Below are 22,106 nucleotides of genomic sequence, written 5' to 3'. Positions count from 1 at the left end.
TGCCAAAAATTCTTTCTACGTAGGTCATGGAAGAGGGCCCAATGTAGTCAAAAAAAAAAAACTGAACTGATACAGTCCTTCACTCAAGGATACCTTGATAGCTTATCTTTGAGCCACCTACTGGAGGAAGAGCTGCAAAGCTGAGCCTACTCACGTTGCTCAGTGCCAGCACCTCTCAGATGAGACATGAGGGGAAGTCCCACCCATGCCCATGAATAACAGGAGTGACATACCTTAAATGCTGCAATTGGGATGTTTAAAGCCAGTTTTGATACACAGAGGGCTGCAGTCTACCTGGAAAGTCTGGTACTGGGCAGTACTAAGCAGGTGATACTTCTCATATTGGGTCCTAAAGCATGGGTAGGAGTTTGCAGAGAGAGGGGAGTGGAATGGCATCAGAGAAGAAGTACCCTCTGGGCAGATAGAACGCTGTTTGTGAAGGCAGGGCCTGGGAAGAAATATATGTTTATGCTATTGTATATATTCTAAGTGGAAGGAATGAGGTTAGAAAGTTAGGTTAGGGCCAAGATCCTAATTGGTTAATGTAGCTTCTTGTGGAGTACATTTTATTTGGTAGGCAATAAGGAATCATTGGAAAATACTAAGTGAAGGTCAATAATGTGATTAATTTGGCTTTTATGAGAGCAGGGTCATTCTTTTGTTATGTGGAAGATGTCTTGGGATCTGTGAAATGGGTGAAGAATGTGGAGATCAGCATTTGACCTTCTTGCTATGAAGTTGTTATTAACAGTCCAGGAATGAGACACAGAAGCCTTTCCCGGTAGGGTAAAATGAACGCAAGGGACAGATTGGAAAGGTGTTGAAAAGATGCATCCCTGATTCCTGAGAATCAGCTGAGTGTGGGGATGATGGAGAAGCTTTTTGCTTCAGAGCATCGTGTGTTTGTCACCAAGCATGAAGCACTGAGCTCCCCTGTGTCAAAAGTTTTATTCTTAAATTATAACATTATGTAAGTTTCAGGTGTGTGTGTGTGTGTGTGACACCTGAAACTTACATAATGTTATAATGCAATGCTGTCTTAATAAAAAAATTTTTAAAAACTTGTGGGGATGATGCCAGCAACTCCGAGTTTCTTTTTTAAAGCTGCCTGGGCTGATGTTGACAACCTACCCAGCCCGGGATGGTTCCAAAACAGTGGGTACACAGGTATGGTTGGCCTTAGGGAGGAGGATGTGTCCTCTCACACAGAAGGGAGGATCTTGCTGAATGAAACTTCAAAGGAGAGAGAAGCAGAGAACAGTTATTACAGTTCTGAGATTTCCAGCAAAATTTGTGGATTGGTGGGGAAGAATCTGCCAGAATTAGGAAAATAAGCAGTTGTGGGACCTTAAGGGTTCAGAGAGTTACTTTGTGGGGCAGTAGGGTAAGAGGGTGAGCTGAGAGGTGGTGGGTGTCCCTGGGGCAGGGGCCTGGTTGCTTGACCTGTGTCTGTGGGCCTGTCTCCCTTCCTGATGTCCAGCTACTGAGCTCAGCATCCCAGTGAGACTGGGTTGTGCTGTGTGCTCTTTTTGGCAACTATATCTTCTTTACAGAGAGGAAAAGGTAATGCATTTTAATTTCTAGGAAAGCGAGTCATGAAAAAATAAAAATCACTGATCCTACCCAGGGCAGCACTTTTCCAGTATATCTTTGCACTGACAAATGTAATATGAGCACTCTCGACTCATTCATCTGTATATTTGATCTGAACATCATTAACAACTTATCCTTCACAAACAAAACACTTGGTAAATTTACAGGTCAACATCTGGACAGAAAAGTATTGAAGTCCTTTACTAGATCCAGCTTTGAGGCCCTTGGCAGGTTGTACTGATGTTGTTGGAAAGTTTCCTCCTTTGCATATGAAGATGCATTTGAGTTGGTGGGAGTTCCAGGTGTGTGGGATGGGGGGAGGGGGGGGCGAGAGCTTGTCCCTGCCGCCAAGTTCTCCTGCTGGGTACTTGGGTTTCCAGAAATCTGTTCTTTCACCCCCGACTACATTGCCCTGCATCAGTGCTTCTGTCAGATGAAACCTGTAGTCATTGCTCTTTTCAAATAGTTTTTTCCTTCTTTACGGATGGTCTTTTGTTTTTACCAAGATTTGTTTCAATCCATTGGTTGACTTAATCTCTCCTCTTGTGTTTACACGTCTTACACCTCTGAAACCATTGATTAACACTAAGAAATACAATCCTTGTAATCATTATTAAGCGTTCTATTGAATCCAGAAGAGGCAACATGTGTTTTTAATGTTACATCTTATAAAACTCTTAAATTTAATTTTAGATAAGATTAAGTACATATGTTCTTAGAAAAGAGTAAGTAAAGATATTCTTGTAAATATGTGGAATTTATTTGAAATGTCCCTCACCCCTGCCCCTGTCTCTTGTCAAACTCAGTGTTCACTGGTGAACAGGCCACATTTCTGTGTGGCCATCAGGTGCTGTCTACCCATTGACAGAAGTGCCCTCAGACACCAGTTCCATCTAGCTGGACCTTGGGGCATTTTGTATTGTCCCTGCCATCTGCACCAGCCGTGGAATGACTTGCTATGTCGTGTGTTTTCCTCAGGAGCCGTGGAGCACACAGCACATCCCAGCCCTGTTTTCAGCCTTCTGTGGCCTCCTGGTTGCACTTTCCTACCACCTGAGCAGGCAGAGCAGCGATCCCTCTGTGCTCCTGTGAGTAACACACACACCTACACACACAACTTTCATAACACACACACCTGTCGGCAGGTCCTGCAGCCTTGTTCTCTTTAGTACTCGGGGCATTTGGACTCTTGCTGGCAACCAAATGTAGGAGCAACTGGAAGCCAGTGAAAAGGGTCAACTTTCAGGGAACATTTAGCTTTGACTGTGATACTTGTGCAATAAAAGGTGCAAAGCCAGGAACAGATGGTTGCCAGCACTCATGCACCATCCCTTTCCCTTGCACGAGAAGCTCTAACAAGAACCCAATTTGTGGTTCATAAATTGGCATCCTGGCCTTCATTCTAGGCAGTTACCCTGGAGAAACTATACTGTTGCCACCTCTGAATGGAGAGGTTTTTGTTTTGTTCTATTGCTTTTTGTTCCCAAGACGCCAGTGCCCTCTGGGTTTAAAGTGAAGTTTGTGCCAAAGTTTTAAAATGTGTTTAATAATAATCCTTAGTTACTAATATCCATCAATCAATCACAGTTAGGTCTGTCATCTCAAGTGATTTGTCCAAGCTTTCAGAAGACTTTGAGAAATTATAATTTTAGGCTGTAGCAAGATGAAAGGCATAGAGAAATGGAGGAAAGTTAAATATGGTTTACACAAGTTTTTGTGTTAAGTATTTTACAGGAATGTTGGATTTTGCTGCCATTTTTTCCTAGTTAGCTGTTGACAGTCGGAAGAACTGATACCTCTTGAGGTTCTTGACTGCTTTAATTAGGTTGGAATTTGAAAGTCCAAACACTATCTCTGTGATCACTTAAATATGCATCTATTTTTCTTTATTGAAATTATATAAAGGAAAGGGGCACTTGCTTTTGTCATTTGTGAAGTTGTTCACTTTAAATTTTGTAAGAGGCATGTACTTAAAAAAAATAAGACCTGGTGTTTTTCCATTTTCAGGTCCTTTGTTCACTGCAGATTGATTCCTAAATGTTTACATCAAAATCTGGAAGAGCTGGCTGCAGACCCTCTCCCCACGAAGATGAAGGATTCAGTGGTGAGAGATTTGTGTGTATATGTAGCAAGGGCTATGGTTGACATGACGTGGAACTTGTCAGCAAAGCTCAAGTTCTCACAGGTCCAGAGCTCGCAGGGCGTGGGAATGATTAGTGTAGAAAGAGGTGCCTTTCTTGGCCTAAACCTGGCGGCACATGATTGTTAAGCTCCTGCCAGGGGTGCATCTTCTAGAGCCTCTCAACGTAGAGCTACACACGTGTGCCACAGGTACACAGTTGGTTTTTAGTTGAAGGCAGTTTGCTGGAATATGCGAACCAATCACTCAGTCAGTTCCACCCACTTACTGGCATCAAACAGCAAATGGATTGAGCATGAATAAAAGTTTGTCAAATAAACACTCAGCCAAACCGCTTTTCTGCCACACTCCACACAGCTCTTTCCACGTCATCTTGCCTTGGCCTGAGGCTGAGCTTAGAGTGCTCTCTGCTGAGTCGTTTGGATCAAAGTTGACAGCTGCACAGCCTTTTTGGGGTCTTGGACTTAAGACTTACTGTCTGGGGTATTGGAGCAGGAAACAGCTATATTGTGTGGGGCACATGAGAAGATAGAAAAGAAGGAAGGAGGAAGAGAATCCAAAGAATGTGGAAAATTATGTTATTTCTTTGTCTACCAAGAGAATGGTTTAAGGTTGTTTCAAAATCCATCGAGCAGGTGTGGCCTCTTTGGTGTTAACTTCTAAACGTTCATGGCTTGAAAAGCAGTACCCATTGATGGTGTTGCCTCCTTTTCATTTTGAGTATTGAGCTTGAAGTGTCTAATGCCTGCAAGTCATGCTTTTCCTGAGGTTTTTTTTTTTTTTTTTTTTAAGATTTATTTATTTATACAAGCACTGGGTACAGTCAGAAACGTGGGAGGTTGAGCGAATTCACCAGAGCCAGAGCGGAGAGCAGAACAGGCAGAAGGACCGAGGTACACTGCTGAGGGGAGCAGTGGGCAGCAGGAGAGGTCTGCGCACCATGTGGGACCCTCCCCGGCAGCCAGGGATCAAACTGGCGCTACAGAGGCTGTGGGCAGCTTCGCAGCCCAGCACTCAACCGCTGCACTACCGGGAGGCCCTTTTCCTGAGTTTTTAAAGAATGACAGATCACAGGAAAAGTGGTGAATGGGCCATAAGTGCAAGCTTCCCTACCCAGGCCCACGTCTTACTCATCTTGGTCTCATAGTGCCAGAGCCTGATGCAAGGTTGGGGATTCAGTACATTCCCGGGAACTGAGATGACGGAACTTGCAAGCCACCAAGTCATCATTTTAAGACTATATTCAGGACTCATAAACAACATAGTTACATTTAAAAAATTCATACTCAGGGCCTCCCGGTGGCACAGGGGTTGAAGACACAGTGCTATCAAGCTATCGCCAGCCACTGCAGCATGAGTTTGATCCCCCACCCAGGGAGCTGCCCACATGGCACAGCAGACCTCTCCTGTCTCGCCCACTGCTCCCCTCAGCAGTGTATTTCGGTCAGTCTGCCTGTTCTGCTCCCCACTCTGTCTCTGGTGAATCCTCTCACCCCCGCACCTCTGGCATACCCCTCAGTTTTTGTATGCATACATAAATAAAAAAAAAGAAATTAAAAAAAGAAATACAATGTGAAACTTGCCTTGCAGACACTGGTAGCATTTCATTAGTATAATTAGATGTGATGGGTTAGGTACTGCCTGACTCATTTTCATACACTTTGAAATGCTTTGTGCAACGTGGAGCATATAACTTGTAGGTCATTTAATATGACGCTTGTGCTCATTTCTCTGGAAAGTCTTCTGGTCTAATTATAATATTTTAATGGGGTTATCAGATTCAGTTTTTACAGTTTGATGTATAATACACTGATATTCTGTGCTATAGTGCAAACATAAAATTTCCCCCTGTTGTCTGTGATTTTTCTTTCTCTGTTTTTCTTTCTGACTCTTATTTCCTATGTCCCTTCTTAAATTTTAGTATGGATGAGAAGCCCCTCGGGAGCCTCTTTAGACCTCAGTTTTTCCAGATCTTCCTCCTATTCTGATTCATTTAGTCTGTGAGGTGGGTAGGGAGGTCTGGGGGTTGCCTATTAATGAAAACTGCCACCCAGGTGATTCTGTTCAGGTGACCCCCAGGTTGCTTTAAGGAACATTGCTCTAAAAGAACTGAGAGATCTAGAGTTCCATCAGTGGGTCTGTATATGTCATGCACACAAAGTTAGTTACCAAAATTCAATCATTAATAAAGAATAATGCTTGCCACTAATGGTCTTCCAGGTTAGTCTGTTTCCACATGCCTTATGAGCTTGGTCTTTCAGGTTTGCCCATAACTTGCCCTCATTTTTTTTTAAAGATTTATTTATTTATGCATACAAGAACTGGGGTGTAGGCCAGAGGTGCAGGGGGTGAGAGGATTCACCAGAGACAGAATGGGGAACAGAACAGGCAGGCTGACTGAAATACACTGCTGAGGGGAGCAGCGGGTGGGATAGGAGAGGTCTGCTGTGCTATGTGGGTGAGCTCCTTGGTGGGGGATCAAACTCGTGCTGCAATGGCTGCCTATAGCTTCATAAAGCTGAGACTTAACCCCTTGCACCACCAGGGAGGCCCACTTGTCCTCATTTTCAGTTCTTCTTCAGATTCAGACTTCCATTCATTGTGTCTTTTTCTCTAGTCAGAAACAAAAACAAGCCAACAAAAACACCTAATTTTTATCTGTAAAATTTAAACAGCTTCTTTTAGACTATTTATGGATCATCTTGATTTTTCGGGTCCTGCACTGTCTAAATCTACTGGATGTATAGTGTTGGATAAGTGCTTCTGAAGTTTCTTTTTAGCATTGGGGCATGAAATGCTACATAAAGGCCACAATGAATTTTAAATATTCGATATTCTAAGAACTGGTACATTAGTAAAATATGCATGAACTCATGCATGAACATTAATATTATTGAATATTGTTTTAGAGGATCTAGCTAGTATAAGTCCTGAAAGAGAAAAAGGTATTGATGATACTATTGTATGCACATGGGATACCCAGAAAGTTTATTAAAACTGGCTATGATTAATAAGATAATTCATAAATACCACTTGAGACAAGAAGATTTGGAAAAGCAAAAGCATTCTAACATATCAAAAAAGAACCTTAGAAAATATCAATATAATGAAAAGGTAATCTGACTGACAATAGCGACAAAACATGTAAATTGATAATAACAGGTAGTTTCAGAAATTAAGAAAACTATAGCAGAATAGGTTGTAGAATAGGTTGTAGAATGTAAATGAATTTCTGAATAAGTGGTGATAAATAGATATAACCTAATACTGAATAGAAAGGCTGAGATTTGTTAAATCCCAATGCTTTCTAATAAATTTATAGGTTTAATATCATTCAAAAACAGTTCCAAAAGAGTTATATTCATAAGTTGGGGAAATGATTCTAAGATTCGTTTAGAAGAATAACAATTAATAATAGCTTTAAAACATGAAAAAGATGAATAACAAAGAAAAGCTTAGTTCTTTGAGATTTAAGAGTACATTATGAAGGTTGAATAATAACCAAAATATATGACACTCATCAATATTAGAAAATGTTTGGTTTTTCTTATTAAAGGAATACAACATCAATAACTTCCAAAGATGAACATGGTATAATAAAAGATAGGAGAAATTTTTCATAAGTAACAACACATTATAGGAATCCTCTGTTACAGTATATTTAAGTCAATTCAAAGTGGATTAATATCTAACTGAGATGACAAAAGCTGAAAGCACTTAGAATTATAGTTAAAGGAAATTATCTTTATGCTATCAGGGTTGGAAACAATTTTTTAAACAATACAATTCAAATTCATTAAAATGATGACCTTTGATTTGTCAAGTTATACCAGGAATTTATAGAAACAAGTCAGAGGCTGGGAAACTTTCTTAAACTATGCACAGCTGATAAAACTATGGTGTTGAGATGAATAAAAATACCTACAAATCAACAAGAAAAGTCCGATATCTAAATTAAAATGGGTTAAAAAATGTACATGTACTTCTCAAAAGAGGAAATATATAAATCGCCAAAACCATAAACACATGTGCAACCTAATTAATAATAGGATTCTCCAAACAAAAGCCACTCTGATTTACCATTTCGCACCTATCCCACTGACAAAAACTTAAAAGTTCTCCTAATAATTAAGTGTTGACAAATGAAATGTAGAGCAGGGGAATGCTCATGTACTTCATAGTGTGATTTAGTATATTTGCTTTGGAAGCAGTTTGGTATTATAAATTTGAAAATGTTTGTAGTAATCACCAGCTAGCTGTTTACCAGGGAGCAAATCTTACATGTTTGTGCCAGACTACACATTGAAGATTGTTCGTCATAGCATTTGCTCAAAAAAGCACCAAACTGAAGCCATTAGGAAGTCTACCAGGAGTAGAATAAGAAGGAGATAGCAAACAAAAAGACCTTAATAAGGTTGCATGAGGTATCATGAGTGAATTAACCTTATAATGTTGAACAAAGGGTGCAAGACAATTACGAATATTACATATAACATAGCACCCCTTATTGGTTGAAAATAGGCAAGCTAAATTGCTTACAATAGCATACATAATTGGCAAAGTCATTTTTTTAAAAAAGCAAGAAAATTATTCTCTCCAGTATCAGTATAGTTGTTAGGCTATCCAAGAGAGAAAGGAAGGGTTTGTTTTTACCTTATAGCCATTCTTTAAAGTGTGCGTATGTGTGGTATGCACTTTTTTTTGTAGGCATGGCTTACAATTTTAAAATTTTGAAATTTTCAAGAGTATGACATAAAATCGAATATTTGTTCAAATTCTAGAGAGGGCATGGTTTTTCCCGACTTGGATTGTATGAAATAAAAATAGATAAAACACACAGAGTTAGATCTGAGTACATAAGAAATTTCAACTGCTGTGTGTAAAAGCAAGGCAATGAAATTCAAATACTTAAAATATTTGTTGCACATTTGAGAAAATTTCGGTAATTTTCCCATACCAATCACTCTTATAATTTAATTCTTAAAATTCTATAACAAATAATGTATTTAATCTGGGAACACAATATTTAGTAAGCAAATGTGTTAAATATATTTTCTCTTCTTGTAAATAAATACAGATTGAAGTAAGATGGCTTTCTTTTGTGTTCACTCAATTAGCACAGGATAAATTAGTGATATTGCCAATTGTGGCAATGTGAGATCTCTTATACATTGTATCTGTGTGAGTTATTGCAGTCACCTGGAAAGGCATAATTTATCAAGGGTTGTAAAATATTCATAACCTATTCTACAATAACATCTACTTGTCAGAGTTTTTCTAGGGAATTAAATCAAAATATGAAAAAAGATTTAGGTGCATAAAAATGAAAATTGCAGGATAATTCATCTTGGTAAAAAATGGAAGGCAACCTAATCTCTGGCAGTCAGGGAGTATTTGCAGTAACTATAGCTCGTTCACTTTTATTTACTGAACTAATGTTTTGAACGCCCACTGTGGTGCTGTTTTGATGTGGATTGATGTGTATGTATAGGACCTACAACTTGGCAAGATATTTAATCTTTAGGTGGCTGTTGGTAAGTCTATACAATAATATATATAATTTTCACAATATAAAGTACTGCTGAAAAAATTAGAAAATTATATGCACATTAAGATTAGATCTTTTTAAAATATGCACAGAACTGCCCCATATATATCATGATTACAGATAGTTACAGGTTCAGCATTCACTGGCAAAAAATATTGGTCCAGAATACACAAAAATGCTAATACTGTTAGTGTCAGGATGTAATGATTATGAATGATCTTCCCCTTTTTTCCTCTATGTTTTTGAGTGCTATAATGTTATTATGCTGTCCTATAATGGAAAAATTAATTAGTCATAAAAAATTGTAGACTGTCTAAATTTGCATTTTGCTTAGATCTTGGGTACTCTCTTTTTGGTAAGATGTGACATTATACAATTCACTGCTAAGTCTTAGGCCATTTATCAAAATGAAAGAGATCCTAAATCTCTTATTTAAGTAAGTAATGCAAAAGGGTCATATGTTTTTTTTGATCTTCAAGCATGTAAAGGAAGATGGCAATAAAAGTTATTTTCTTTTTGTACAACAAAACTAAGACTGAAGCAAAGCACACACCAAAAGAATATTTTTTACATATTTTAAAATATTTTTTCACATATTTTATCTTTTAGAAGCAGAAATGTATATCAATAATATACATTTAAATGAGCAAAATATTATTTAACCAGAAAGCTAATCAAAATGAACTTTACCTAACCTCAGTTTCTGAGGTTATTCTCCTCCTTCTTTTTATACTGCTCCAAAAATTTTTATTCTTGAAAATATTATTTTTTAAAAGAAACCTTGAAAGACACCTATAAATGATATTTTAAAGATTAAATACATGAAAAGATGCTCAATATCATTATTGGAAAATGCAAGTTAAAACCACAGTGAGCTACCACTGACCAGTGTTTCACAACCTTACATATTATTGGCATTCTGGGCCAGATAATTCTATTTTCAGGGATTACCACATGCATTATAAGATATTTAATTGCATCCATGGCCTCTAACCACCAGGTGCCAGTATCATCCCTCCCTCTTCCTGAAATGTAACATTCAGAAATATCTCCAGACATTACCATATGTCCCTTGGGAGATAAAACTGTTTATTGTTGATAACTTCATTCTACAAAACCATTGGGATGGCTAAAATAAAAAATACTGACAAGTGTTGGCAAGGATATTGAAAATTGGAATGCTTATATACTGTCAGTGAGAGTGTAGAATGGTTACAATGACTTTGGGTAAGCTTGTGGCAGTTTCATAAAAACTTAAACCTAAGCCTACCATATAATTCAACCATTCTATAAATAGGTATTTACATAATAGCAACAAAAATCCATGTTTGGAAGTATGTTCATTAATATTTGTAGCCATTTTATTTCCAGTAACCAAAAACTGGACACAACTCAAATATCTATCCACAGATGAATGGATTAATGAGTTGTGGTATATCCACATATGAAGGAATATCACACAACAATAAAAAGGAACATACTTGATACAGACAACAGCATAGGTTAATCTAAGAATAAATACACTGAATGAAAGAGGTCAGAACAAAAAAGACTACATATTCTACAATTCCATTTATATAGTATTATAGGAAATTAAAGTAAATTGTAGTGAATGAGCAGCTGATAGTTACCTGAGGACTGAGTAAGGAAAGAAAGTAAGGATAGATTAGAAAAGGTCCAAGGAGGAAACTTAGGGGATGATGGGTATATAGTTATCTTAATTATGGTGATGGTTTCATGAAGATCTACATATGTCAAAATACATCAACATGTTCACTTTGTGTATATATGCCAGGTTTTTGTATGCCAATTATACCTCAATAGAGCTATTTAAAAAATTTATAATGCAGAAAAGAAATGGGAAGAAAGAGCATTTTCATGAATGAAGGCTGTGTAATGGTTGGTATTTACAAAGGATACTCAGGGGCCTCCCCGGTGGAACAGCGGGTTGAGTGCAGCACTGTGAAGCTGTCCGCAGCCTCTGCAGTGCAGGTTCAATGCCTGGCCAGCTAGGGAGCTACCCACATGGCATGGCAGACTTTTCCTGCCTCTCCCGCTGCTCCCCTCAACAGTGAATTCCATCCGTCTGCCTGTTCTGCTCCCCACTTTGTCTCTGACTCCTCTCACCCTCCCACGCCTCTGGCCTGTACCCCAGTTCTTGTATAAATAAAAAATAAATCTTTAAAAAAAATAAAAAGCATACTGAGGACACTGACAAAAATCAGTGCAATTCTGAATTCCTGTGTGTCATTGAATTTTGAAGAAAAATGAGCAATAAGTTAAGGTCATTCTCCTGCTCAATTTAAGAAACTTGGAAATGCAACTCTTCTCTTCCCAGCGGTTGTCCTGGTGAATACTCCTCTGCCTTTAGACAAGAATGACTGTCAATTAAAAAGGGCACTTAGTTTTAAATTATTATTTTTGGGGAAAGGTTTATCTTCCTTTTAGATAAGCATTTCTCCCTCTCTCTCTCTCTCTCTCTCTGTGTGTGTGTGTGTGTGTGTGTGTGTGTAAAACTTGAAAATCAACTTTACCCAATCTGACTGGTGAATAAAAATGTAAAACCTGTTCTGGTCCAAAGAAATAAGTAAATGTGTCAGAGGCCTCTGTTCACATGATAAAATATAAGCTACCTTAAATCCAAGTAGAGATATTAGTACTAACCCCCCTTATCAGACCGAGGCCTCCTATATGTGCTCTCTATTCCTAGAGACTAACCTTATGCCTCTTATACATGCTGAAAGCCTTCTCACTTTCCATGGCTAGCAGACATAGGCTGCTTTTGCAGGGTGTATTTTCCTTTCCCATACCCCTGCTAGTCCTCACACAGGAGGTAGTGAGCAGTCTTTCTAGCGTGTGCCATTGAGATCATAGCAGAACATGCCAGGGAAATGAGGGGCTGACATGCTGTCATCTAATGCACCTGCTGACACAGAGTCACAGAGAGCATGACGAGCAGGCTTCATGACTTGCTTTCTCTTTACAGAAGGAGATCTTAAAATCGGATGTCATCATCTGCTCGGTGGCTGCTGTTTTATCATTTGCAGTCAGTGCCAGCACTGTGTTCCTGTCTCTGCGAGTATGTATCCATTCAACTTCTTGCTCTTCCCATATCCTTATTCCTTCAAAATGGAGCTCAGGTAAAGCTCATGGGTATTGCCAGGCGAGAGAGGCAAAGGAGGAAACAAAACCCAGCTGAGAGTGTTAAGGCACATGTACTATTATGTCCATGATGAGACTGGGCTGCACACAGATTTGGTTCAGTTGTTCTATCTCAGCCTTTCCCAGGGGGGAGGGGTCGTGGTTCTGTTTGCAGGAGCAATAGTGCATCCCCCTGGAATTCACCCCGTGCACCCTCCGTAGTGATAAGACAGACTGAATACAGCTACTACCAGCCAGGAAGGGAGGAGTTGCCCTATCAGGAGCAAGACGGAGGTCATGGAGCCAACAGGATGATTGGAACATGATTTTCAGTTAGAAAAACCAAAGTAGAGAGTTCCAGATGGGATTTCTGGCCTGAGGTTCTTACAGACATTTGTCTGTAAAAATATTATGCATGTGAGAGCCCCCCTTTCAACAAGGAAAAGTCTATAAGCTAAGTTTGTTATACTCCACTTCTTTTCAGGAAAAAAAAAAGTATTCCAAAGCTCAGAATGCCCCAGCTTCTGGATTTTCCCAGGCGAATCCCTCTCCCCCTTCTTAGTGCTTAGTGGTTCTCAGTGCAGACCAGGTTCATGCTGTAGACAAGAAATTTTCAGAAGCCTGAAACAGAAACAGAGTGCAGCTGTCTATTCTTTAAGAGTAAAGAGGGGAAGGACAGTCGTGTTATGTATTATTCATGGCACCCTCATCCCATCCTTGTAAGCTACATAATGAGATTTTGCCCTCTTTTATCGCAGCCATTTCTCAGCATCGTGCTGTTTGCCCTGGCCGGCACTGTGGGCTTTGTAACCCATTACCTGCTCCCTCAGCTCCGCAAGCACCATCCGTGGATGTGGATTTCACACCCTGTTCTTAAAAACAAAGAGTATCAGCAGCGGGAAGTGAGAGGTTAGTAATAGATCCCTTCTCAACATTGTCATGATCACCCTATTTTGCACTGGAGAGTTCCCAGCCTTGTGAATGGGCTCAAAGCCACAGACTGTGCTTAAAATGGTCACACTGGTAAATGTCACATTATGTATATTTAATCAAAATTTTTAAAAAGAGAGTGCACAGCTGGAATATATAGCTTATAGTATTGTTTCCTGAACAAGAAAGAGAAATGAATTATAGTATGTTTTATAAAACTATTAATTGGCTATTAGTATTGAGAAAAATTAAGACATAAAATTATAACATTAATACCTAAAGATTTTGCTGTTCCCGTTCAAGTTGACTGGGGATCAGGAAAAGCATCACTTCGTTAGTGGGCAAACTGAGGGGCACTCTCAGACCACTGCCTGCTCTAAATGTGTTCTGCCATCCGCTGCATAAAAGCAAAACATACTCCTACTGCCTAAGACTTTCAATAGAACAGAACTTTACTAGAATTAGTGTGCAATAGAGAGAAGAGAGCATAGGTAAAATTGTTTCCAATCAAACACCTAGAGCTACCCATCCCCTTGTGAGTAAATGTCTGGCCACACAAGGCTGGCCCAAAGCATGGCTGCGCACGCCTGAAAGCTTGCCCTAATTCTAAGGCACCTTCTGATGGGGACCCATAGGAAAGGAGCAAAAGGGGCCAGGTGAGTCTGGGAGGAAATGAGCAAAATCAAAATCTGTGGCCTCCCTGGTGGTGCAAGGGGTTAAGACCTACCACTATGAAGCTATCCACAGCCACTGCAGCAAGGGTCCAATCCCTGGCCAGGGAGCAACCCACATAGCACGCAGACCTCTCCTGTCTTAACTGCTGCTCCTCTCAGCAACGTATTTTGGTAATTCTGCCTGTTCTGCTCCCCACTGTTTCTGGTGAATCCTCTCATCTCCCCCCACACATCTGGTCTGTACCCCAGTTCTTATATGCATAAATAAGTAAATCTTTTTAAAAAATAAAGTAGAATCATCTAGATATTTTAGACCATGGTCTTTTCAATGCAAAGGAAGGTGAGCATGCTTGAAAGTTGACTTCTCTGTGACAGGGAAGGGAACAGACAATACAGCCCTGGAGCTCTGTCCTGTGGGGAGGCCAGGAGTTGTTCACACTTGTTAGCACAGTTTCAAGCAGAGGCTCTGGATGTTTCTCACTTGCCTACATTAGCTGTTTATAAGCCACCTGAAATGTAGCCAAAAGTGATAGATTTGACAGATTAGGCTTATAATGAAAAACAGATTGCATTTCAAAATTGTGTTGGGAGGAAAATCCAAATGTCTAATATATGTTGGCATGAGTTCATTGAAGACCTCTTTTCCTGTTCATTTGGTATCACCCATGCCTCCTCTTCTTGGCCTTTTGCTTTTAGGTATTAATTCTTCATTTCTTCTATTAGCAGCAAACCATGCACAGGCATCTCAGGTCACTTACATAACTTTTGAGAAAATTATGCTTAAATTATTATGCTCAAATTATTTTTCTCATAGAGTCATAAAATAGTGTAACTAGAAAAGAAGGGAGACAGAGCAGGGCTCGCAAGACTGTAGCATTCCACTATAACATCTTGGCCCTGTGGCAGACTTTTCTGGGAGCAATCCGAAAACTGAGCCAGTGGCAGACATTGCTAATCGACTGGAATTGGCCGGTAAGATGAGTCATAGGGGCTGTCCCTGTCTTTGAGTTTATATAATTCTATTCCACCATTTTACAGAGGAGGAAACTGAAGCCAAAGAAGTCAAGAGGTGGAACTTGGGTCTCATCAAATTTGTGGGCAGTGAGTGACTAGAACCCAGGCCACTATCTACGTAGCTTTCGGTCAAGTGGGGAGATTGTGTTCAATTTGAATGAGTTTCTGACTGTTTTTGTAAGCACTTTTACCCATAAAAACCCCATCCCTGCAATAGGTCTCAGAAAGTCTGACACGCCATAATCAATACTAACTCTACAGAACGTTAGTCGCTAGTCTGAAACATACTCCCTATAGTAAATTCTGGACATTCCTGTGGTTTCTTAAACACACTACATTCTCTCACTGCCCTCTCCTTGCTTTTCCTTTGGGAAGTGTTTCCTCAAGCTTCAACAGACTCAAGCCATAGGACTCATCTTTTAGGTCACTGTTAGAAAATCATTTCCTCAGCAATCCTTCTATGACCTCCTAGACCAGACTGATGTCCCAGTTGCTCCCTAACCCTCCACTTCCATAACATTCTGTAAAGTGATGTTGAGCATCTTGTCTGCTTGCTCATGCTGGCCCTCCACTGCTTACTCTGGTGCCCATCACAGAGGTATGTTTATTTAACTGCATTTAATTTAAATATCATCAGCCTTATGTTTCCTGGAACAAATTTAAAACTTAGTGCACATACCTTCTTTCAGGTTACCTTCCTTCTGTACAACTCTGATAGGTATTTTTACTTGCTAAGTGAAAACACTTGGATGTGCAAAATTAATTCTGATAGAAAATTTAGATTATGATGAAATGGGTCTGTGTTATCACTCAAGTTACAGACTCAAATTAAAACATAGTTTAGCCAGCTCAGTTCTTTACCTTTGAGACTAATTTAAGTATATATTCTCCCTTCCCATCCCACACCAACAAGGTGTTTCACCCATATTTGAACTAAAAGAATAAAACCCCATCACTTATGCTGCATACAGTTCAGAAGTCAAATGAATCAGGACTATTGGTGTGGGCAGTATTAAGTTATGTTTATGGGAATGCATGAAGTTGCTCTTTTTGTTTTGCTGTTTCCACCAATCTACGTGAATCATGCTGACAGTAATAGAGTGGACATCATTACAAGTGGCACCGTGTCAGTCAGGCAGGGAACATTTAAGACTTAATAGTCAAGGAGCACTGATTTCTACAGAGTAAAACAAATCTGTTGTCCTGAATTATGATCATGATTCTATACCAATGACTGTGTTGACTCACCTCTCTTGCAAACGAGTAAGAAGTTGGATCTGTTTGAAAAGTTGTTTTACACAGGAATTTTCCAAATTATGTTTTATCTAAGAACTTTCCTAATTATGTCAATTTGAAAGAGGATAATAGAGTTGGGTCACATTTTCACATGGTCCTCCAAGGAGAAATTTCCATAATTATCTAATTCTTAGATCTTAAGAATTTAAGAAAACTTGAGATGATCTGATTTTATGACCATATTAGAGAGATTGTTTTAATGGTATTAAAAGAAATTGAGATATAGAATAAATGTATTATTGGCATTCATTTGTTTACATATTTATTCACTCAGAAACTATGTTTATGAATGTATTATTCATTTAAAAATCCTTATTGAGCTCCTATCTGATGCCAAGCCAGTGAGCCAGTGAGATGGGATGACTAAGGTATAGTTTTTATCATCAAAAGTTTCTGACCTACTAAGCAAATTTATGGCTATGCAGGAATGAAAGAACCGGGATTGCTACATACACAGTGATATGGGATCTGCACTCTGTTAGCATTATAGGAAATATAAAGAAGCAGAAAGAAGACTCAGACCTTAAATAAGAAGCTTCCAATTAATTGCATGTTTACTAGTGAAATTTTCCAACTGGTTGAATATACATATAAAATGGAAAACATATGGGGTTGTGGAATTTAATGTTGAAGTAATGTCTAGCTCAATATTGGTTGAATAAGCAAATGAATGATTAGTGTTTTATAAATTCACTGAAGGAAGAGTTCCCTGTTGCCAGAAAAAGCTCTTTGAGGTAAAGGCTTGTTGAGAGGACTCAAGAGTGTATAGTGTAGAGTGAGATTCTTGAAAACAGGTTCATCACTGTTGAAAAGCTTAAGCTATCATTTTTGGATGTATGTAAATTAATACAAAACTATAGAAATTATTAAAAATTGTTTTGTTTTAAATTTATTGAAAATCTCATTTAAATTAATTTAAAAATTTGCTAAACCCATTCATTAATGAGTCCTGAATTGGTAATTTTTACACAAGATTTCCTTTGTCTTTTAGCAAATATTGCCTGTTGATTTGTAGATAGACTTGTTTCTGCATGTGAGAAATGTGATTCTGAAATAGTGCTTTTTCTAATGTTTTTATTTGTATTGTAGTGTTAAAAATCAAGATGTAATGAAAAGCAGCAGACCCATGACAACTTTCCCCATTTCTGATTTCCCTCTTTCCAAAAAAATCCCTTCTACTCATTAGGTATTTCTTCTGGTTTTTACAACTTTTCTAAATAAAAAGCATGTTCTGCCATTTGTTGATATTTCGGATTGATTCATCTACTCACTTCCTGTTATGAAAAATAGGTTTTTATCTTTCTTGTTTCTCTCATTCATTAACATTTTCCCTTTCTTCTTCCTTCTAATATTTTTGAATTTTTTTTTTTATTGAACACAAACTCAGTTTTGTTCTTTTTATACTATTAAGTCTAATTGTGGCTCACTTCTAGCCTGGTAGTATAGCCTGATGCATTTCCTTTCTGGCTCAGATTACTGTTTTTGCATTTGGTAGCCTCTCTAACAGTTATGTAAAAATCTCTTTGTTCAGTTTTCCATACAGCACACCTGTCAGAATATCTATTAGTTCCATTTTCTCCTGGGCTTTTCCTGGCACCTGTTCCAATTGTTCCTTCTTCTTCTTTTTATGAAGAATTTTCTCCAGTCATTCAGGGCAAGGGTTTGTTGGAAGGAAACTTCTGAGACTTTGCCACCTCAAAGGGCTTTCATTCTTCCTTGCACTTAATGGATAGTTTGTTGCCCGCTGGCATGGAAACACTTTTCTCTCATTCTAAGGTAGTGTTCCATTTTCTTTCAGCTTCCACTACTGCTGCTATTAAGACATTGGATGTCTTTTAGATCCCTGGTTTTTTATATGTGCCCAGGTTTGTCCAATACGAAGCTTTTGGAAAGTTTAGTAGAGTAATTAGGGGTATGGTCCAAGAATGAGCTTTGGAATGAGACAAGGCGGATTCAACTCTGGTTCTGTCACATGCTATTTATGATTAACTATTGTGGTTCAGTTTACTCATCTGTAATTGGGGGTGCCTACAGCAAAATTTGTTGGGGAGATGAAATGAATATGAGACTAATGTAGCACATTTGGCCTAGTCCTTGACATGCAGAGTTCACTCAATAATGGACCTTCCTCTTCTTTTTCATCACGGTTCTGAAATTCAATCATTATGCTTCTTGCACTGTGTCTCACTTTGCCCTTATGTTAGGCTGTTGGTTGCCTTTTATTATATGGACATACATGTCCTACAATTTTGACGTTTTTGTCAACAAGTGACAGTACTACTTGAATAACTTAGTTCAAGAATTTCTGTGGTGATTAAATCTAGCCTGATTAACATATAAAAATCCTTTGATATGTATATGGCCCCCCATAAGAGAATACAGCATGGCAGGCACTGTGTAATTTCAGAACATAGACATTGCTGGAAAGGTCTCATATTTGTTTGTGATGAGGAGAGGCCATAATCTTGGGGACAAGAATATATTCCTGTTAGTGCATACACTGAGGGACAACTAGGGACCCCCAAACTATACTCTAAAGGGGTCTGGCCATACATGTGCACAAAGACAAAGCTGACTTTTATTGTAAAAGAACTTTAATAAGATTAGTGTACATAGAGAGGAACGGAAAATAGTTTACCAATAAAACACCCAAAGTTACCCAACCTCTTGTGGGTAAATGCCCAGCCACACAGGGTTGGCCTGAAGCAGCATCACCAATGGCTGAAAGCCTGCCACAAGTCTGAGGTACCTTCTGGTGGGGAACCATAGGAAGGGTGCAAAAAGGGCCAGGCAAGTCTAGAGGGAAAAGAGCAAAATCAAAGTCCAAATCAAAGTCACTGCTGCTATTGCCAGCCTCCCCACGTGGCTCTCATTCATGCTCTTTTTCAAGTGTCACCACGTCTCTCCTTCAAGCCCCCCAAGTCCCTGGTGCAAGTACAAAGCCCAGAAGCAAGTGCATCTGTCTTCTCCCCTCTTTCCCTGAGCCCACCAGCCTTCCATGTAGCTTCCACTGGCCGCTCAGCTCTGCCCCCTGGTTCCCAGTAGCTAGTCCAAGGGGCTGCATATAAATGGGGACAGGGAACACAGAACCTCCCCCTTTTACAGAAATGCCTGTCGCAGTCCCTGTCTCCCTTTCCCTTCTCACCCCCACATAAAAAGATGCTAGTATCCGAGCTAGAGATCTGCAAAACCCGTCAAAGCATCTTTAATTCAAAGTGACTATAATGGTTCAAGCATGGGTGGAACCAGTGGTCATTGGGTTAGTCTCATTTGCTGTGCTGCTTCTATAGGAAAGGTCATTCCAAATGCCAAGGAAGTGGCTGAGAGCAGATGTGTCGGAAAATAGCCTGTCAGCTGGAAGCCTGCCTTATTAACTTTCCCCTCTGTTGTGATTTTTTCTATGTATGTTCTCTTGCTATCCTTTTCTTTCCCTCCCAGGCATTGCACACACTGACTGATGTTCTCCTAGTCTACTGGGAAGCCTATGTCAGTCTCCACAAGAGGGGGCAACAGGGGATTGGCAGCGAGACCAGGTTCACACTATAGCAGGAAAAAGGAAAAACGGAATACGGTTACCTCTGCTGGAAGAGGAGGGAAGCCTGGGCAGTCTCAAGTGAACCCCAGCCAGCATCCAGAGGATGAGGGCACATGGACCGTGCTCTGTGGTTAGCTGTCAGCCCCAGGCCCCAGCTCTCCGAAACCTCAGGGCATTCACCCTATTGTCCACTGCTCCTAGACTTCTGAGAAATCCAAATGATGCAGAAATAAACTGAATTGCCAGTAATTGGAGTAATATAAAATAAAATGAGCACTAAAAATCAGGAAGTGTTAGTAAGCAGTATATGCTGTGGGCCACAGCAGCAGCTTTGCCCTGAGGCACAGGAAGGACCAAAGGAGGCTTTGGGAGAATGAAGTCACTTGTCTGACACTGCAGGTGAGGTCAGTGGGCTGGGTCCTGACTCAGCCTGCAGGATGTACATCTGTGCGATCTTAGCTGATGTAGCTCAACCCCCCTGACGACGATACAGTGGGTAATACATGGAAATGACAGTCAAAAAATAGAAGTGGTGTTTTCAAGTAATCTTGCAATCTAAATAACATACAAATCACGCTTTATTTGGGGGAAGAAGACTGATTTGTAAATTTGACTTTTACTGAGCACCTGCTGTGTCAAGGCTCCACGCTAGGAAGAGAGAGAATGCAGAAGTGTGTAAGCGCATGCTCCATGTTCTGGTGACATGACTGTCCTAACAAGGAGGATCTTCCTTTGTGGCCACGGCAGGGCCATCTCAAAGTTTCTACAAACCTCCTTCATGTGGAAAATGCACAAATGAGTCTACTAGGGCGTTCAGTTTTAAATACTCCGGCTTGCTATTAATTGAAGACCTTTCTATCAAGAGGAAGAAGCCCATTAATGCACTGATTCTCCCAAGATGTTCTCCATCCCTTTGAGGAAATGTGAAGGATACATTTTTATTCCCACTGAATTAATGAAACAATCAGTGGGATGGTTTGGAGAAAATGAGCTAAACATTTTTTAAAATGGAGTCCGATTTTCTTTATACCAAATGAAATTCCAAATGGATTAAAGATATAATTTTTTTTAAAGGAAGTGAAAGAAAAAGAAAGAACAAGAATAGCACTGCAAGAAAATATAGGTCAAGTTATATAATCCACGTTGGGGAAGAGAAAAAGAATTTTCTAAGCAGGACCCAAAGTCAAAAACCACTAAGTAAATAACTAAATTTTATTCCTTGAAAAAGGTAAACTTTCATATCCTGATTTCTTTTTTAAATTTCTTTTTAAATGTTTTTTATTTTGTATGTTTTTTACATCATTTTTCATTTTTGCACAATGTATGCATTTTCATCTTGGTTATAGTCCCCATACAATTCCCACCTCCCCTTGTTTTGATCCTACTCCCTCTCTCCCCCCTCATAGTGTGTCTCTAGTTTATAGTTGCTTGTTGATTTTGATTTTTACTTTATTAGAATTAGGTTTTTTTTCTTAGTCCCTTATTTAGGTTTTCTAAATTCCTGCTGTGAGTGAGACCATCCGATATTTTTCTTTTTCTTTCTGGCTTATTTCGCTGAGCATGATCCCTTCCAGTGCCATCCATGTTGCTGCAAATTGCATGTGTTTATCTTTTTTGAATGCTGAGTAATATCCCATGGTGTATATGTACCACATCTTCTTGATCCAGTCATCTATTTTTGGGCATTTGGGTTGTTTGCAAAGCTTAGCTATTGTAAAGAGCTGAGGAGACACACCAAAAACAAAGTAAATAATCCAGTCAAAAAATGGGCAGAAGAGCTGAAGAGAAACTTCTCCAAAGAGGAAATGCATATCCTGATTTCTTAATGCTACTCTTTACCAACTTCTTTTTTTTAAAAAAAAATATTTATTTATGCATACAAGAGCTGGGGTACAGGCCAGAGATGTGGGAGTTGAGAGGATCCACCAGAGACAGAGTGGGGAACAGAACAGGCAGACCTACTGAAATACACTGCTGAGGGGAGCAGCGGGCAAGTCAGGAGAGGTCTGTGCCATGTGGGTTGCTCCCTGGCAGGCCAGGGATCAAGCTTGTGCTGCAGAGGCTGCAGAGTGCTTCATAATGTGGTGCTTAACCCCTTGTGCCACCAGGGAGGCCCCACCAACTTCTTTTTCTATGAGAGGTTCACACTGATGTTGAATCTGATAACATTTATTAATTCATTCAGAAATATTTATAGAACACCTAACTTGAAGGTGCAGGATATTGGGGAAGCAC

The 22,106-nt window shown here is 39.4% G+C and overlaps 1 protein-coding gene across 2 annotated transcripts in view; it reads left to right on the top strand.

The window, feature by feature from the left end:
• Positions 1-22,106, top strand: part of PCNX2 (pecanex 2) — a gene marked incomplete at its 5' end in the record, with an annotated part of 252,346 nt that overhangs the window by 108,390 nt on the left and 121,850 nt on the right. For both annotated transcript variants that reach the window (XM_084252977.1, XM_084252976.1), the window contains 4 exons: positions 2,572-2,681; positions 3,601-3,697; positions 12,268-12,360; positions 13,181-13,331. In XM_084252977.1, coding sequence (XP_084109103.1) covers positions 2,572-2,681; positions 3,601-3,697; positions 12,268-12,360; positions 13,181-13,331 — 451 coding nt within the window. The remainder of the gene's footprint in view (positions 1-2,571; positions 2,682-3,600; positions 3,698-12,267; positions 12,361-13,180; positions 13,332-22,106) is intronic.

The sequence above is a fragment of the Talpa europaea genome (genome assembly GCF_964194135.1).
Source record: "Talpa europaea genome assembly, chromosome: 14".
Taxonomy (NCBI): domain Eukaryota; kingdom Metazoa; phylum Chordata; class Mammalia; order Eulipotyphla; family Talpidae; genus Talpa; species Talpa europaea.
The sequence above is the reverse complement of the archived record's forward strand: the minus strand, read 5'-3'. Positions and strand labels throughout refer to the sequence as shown.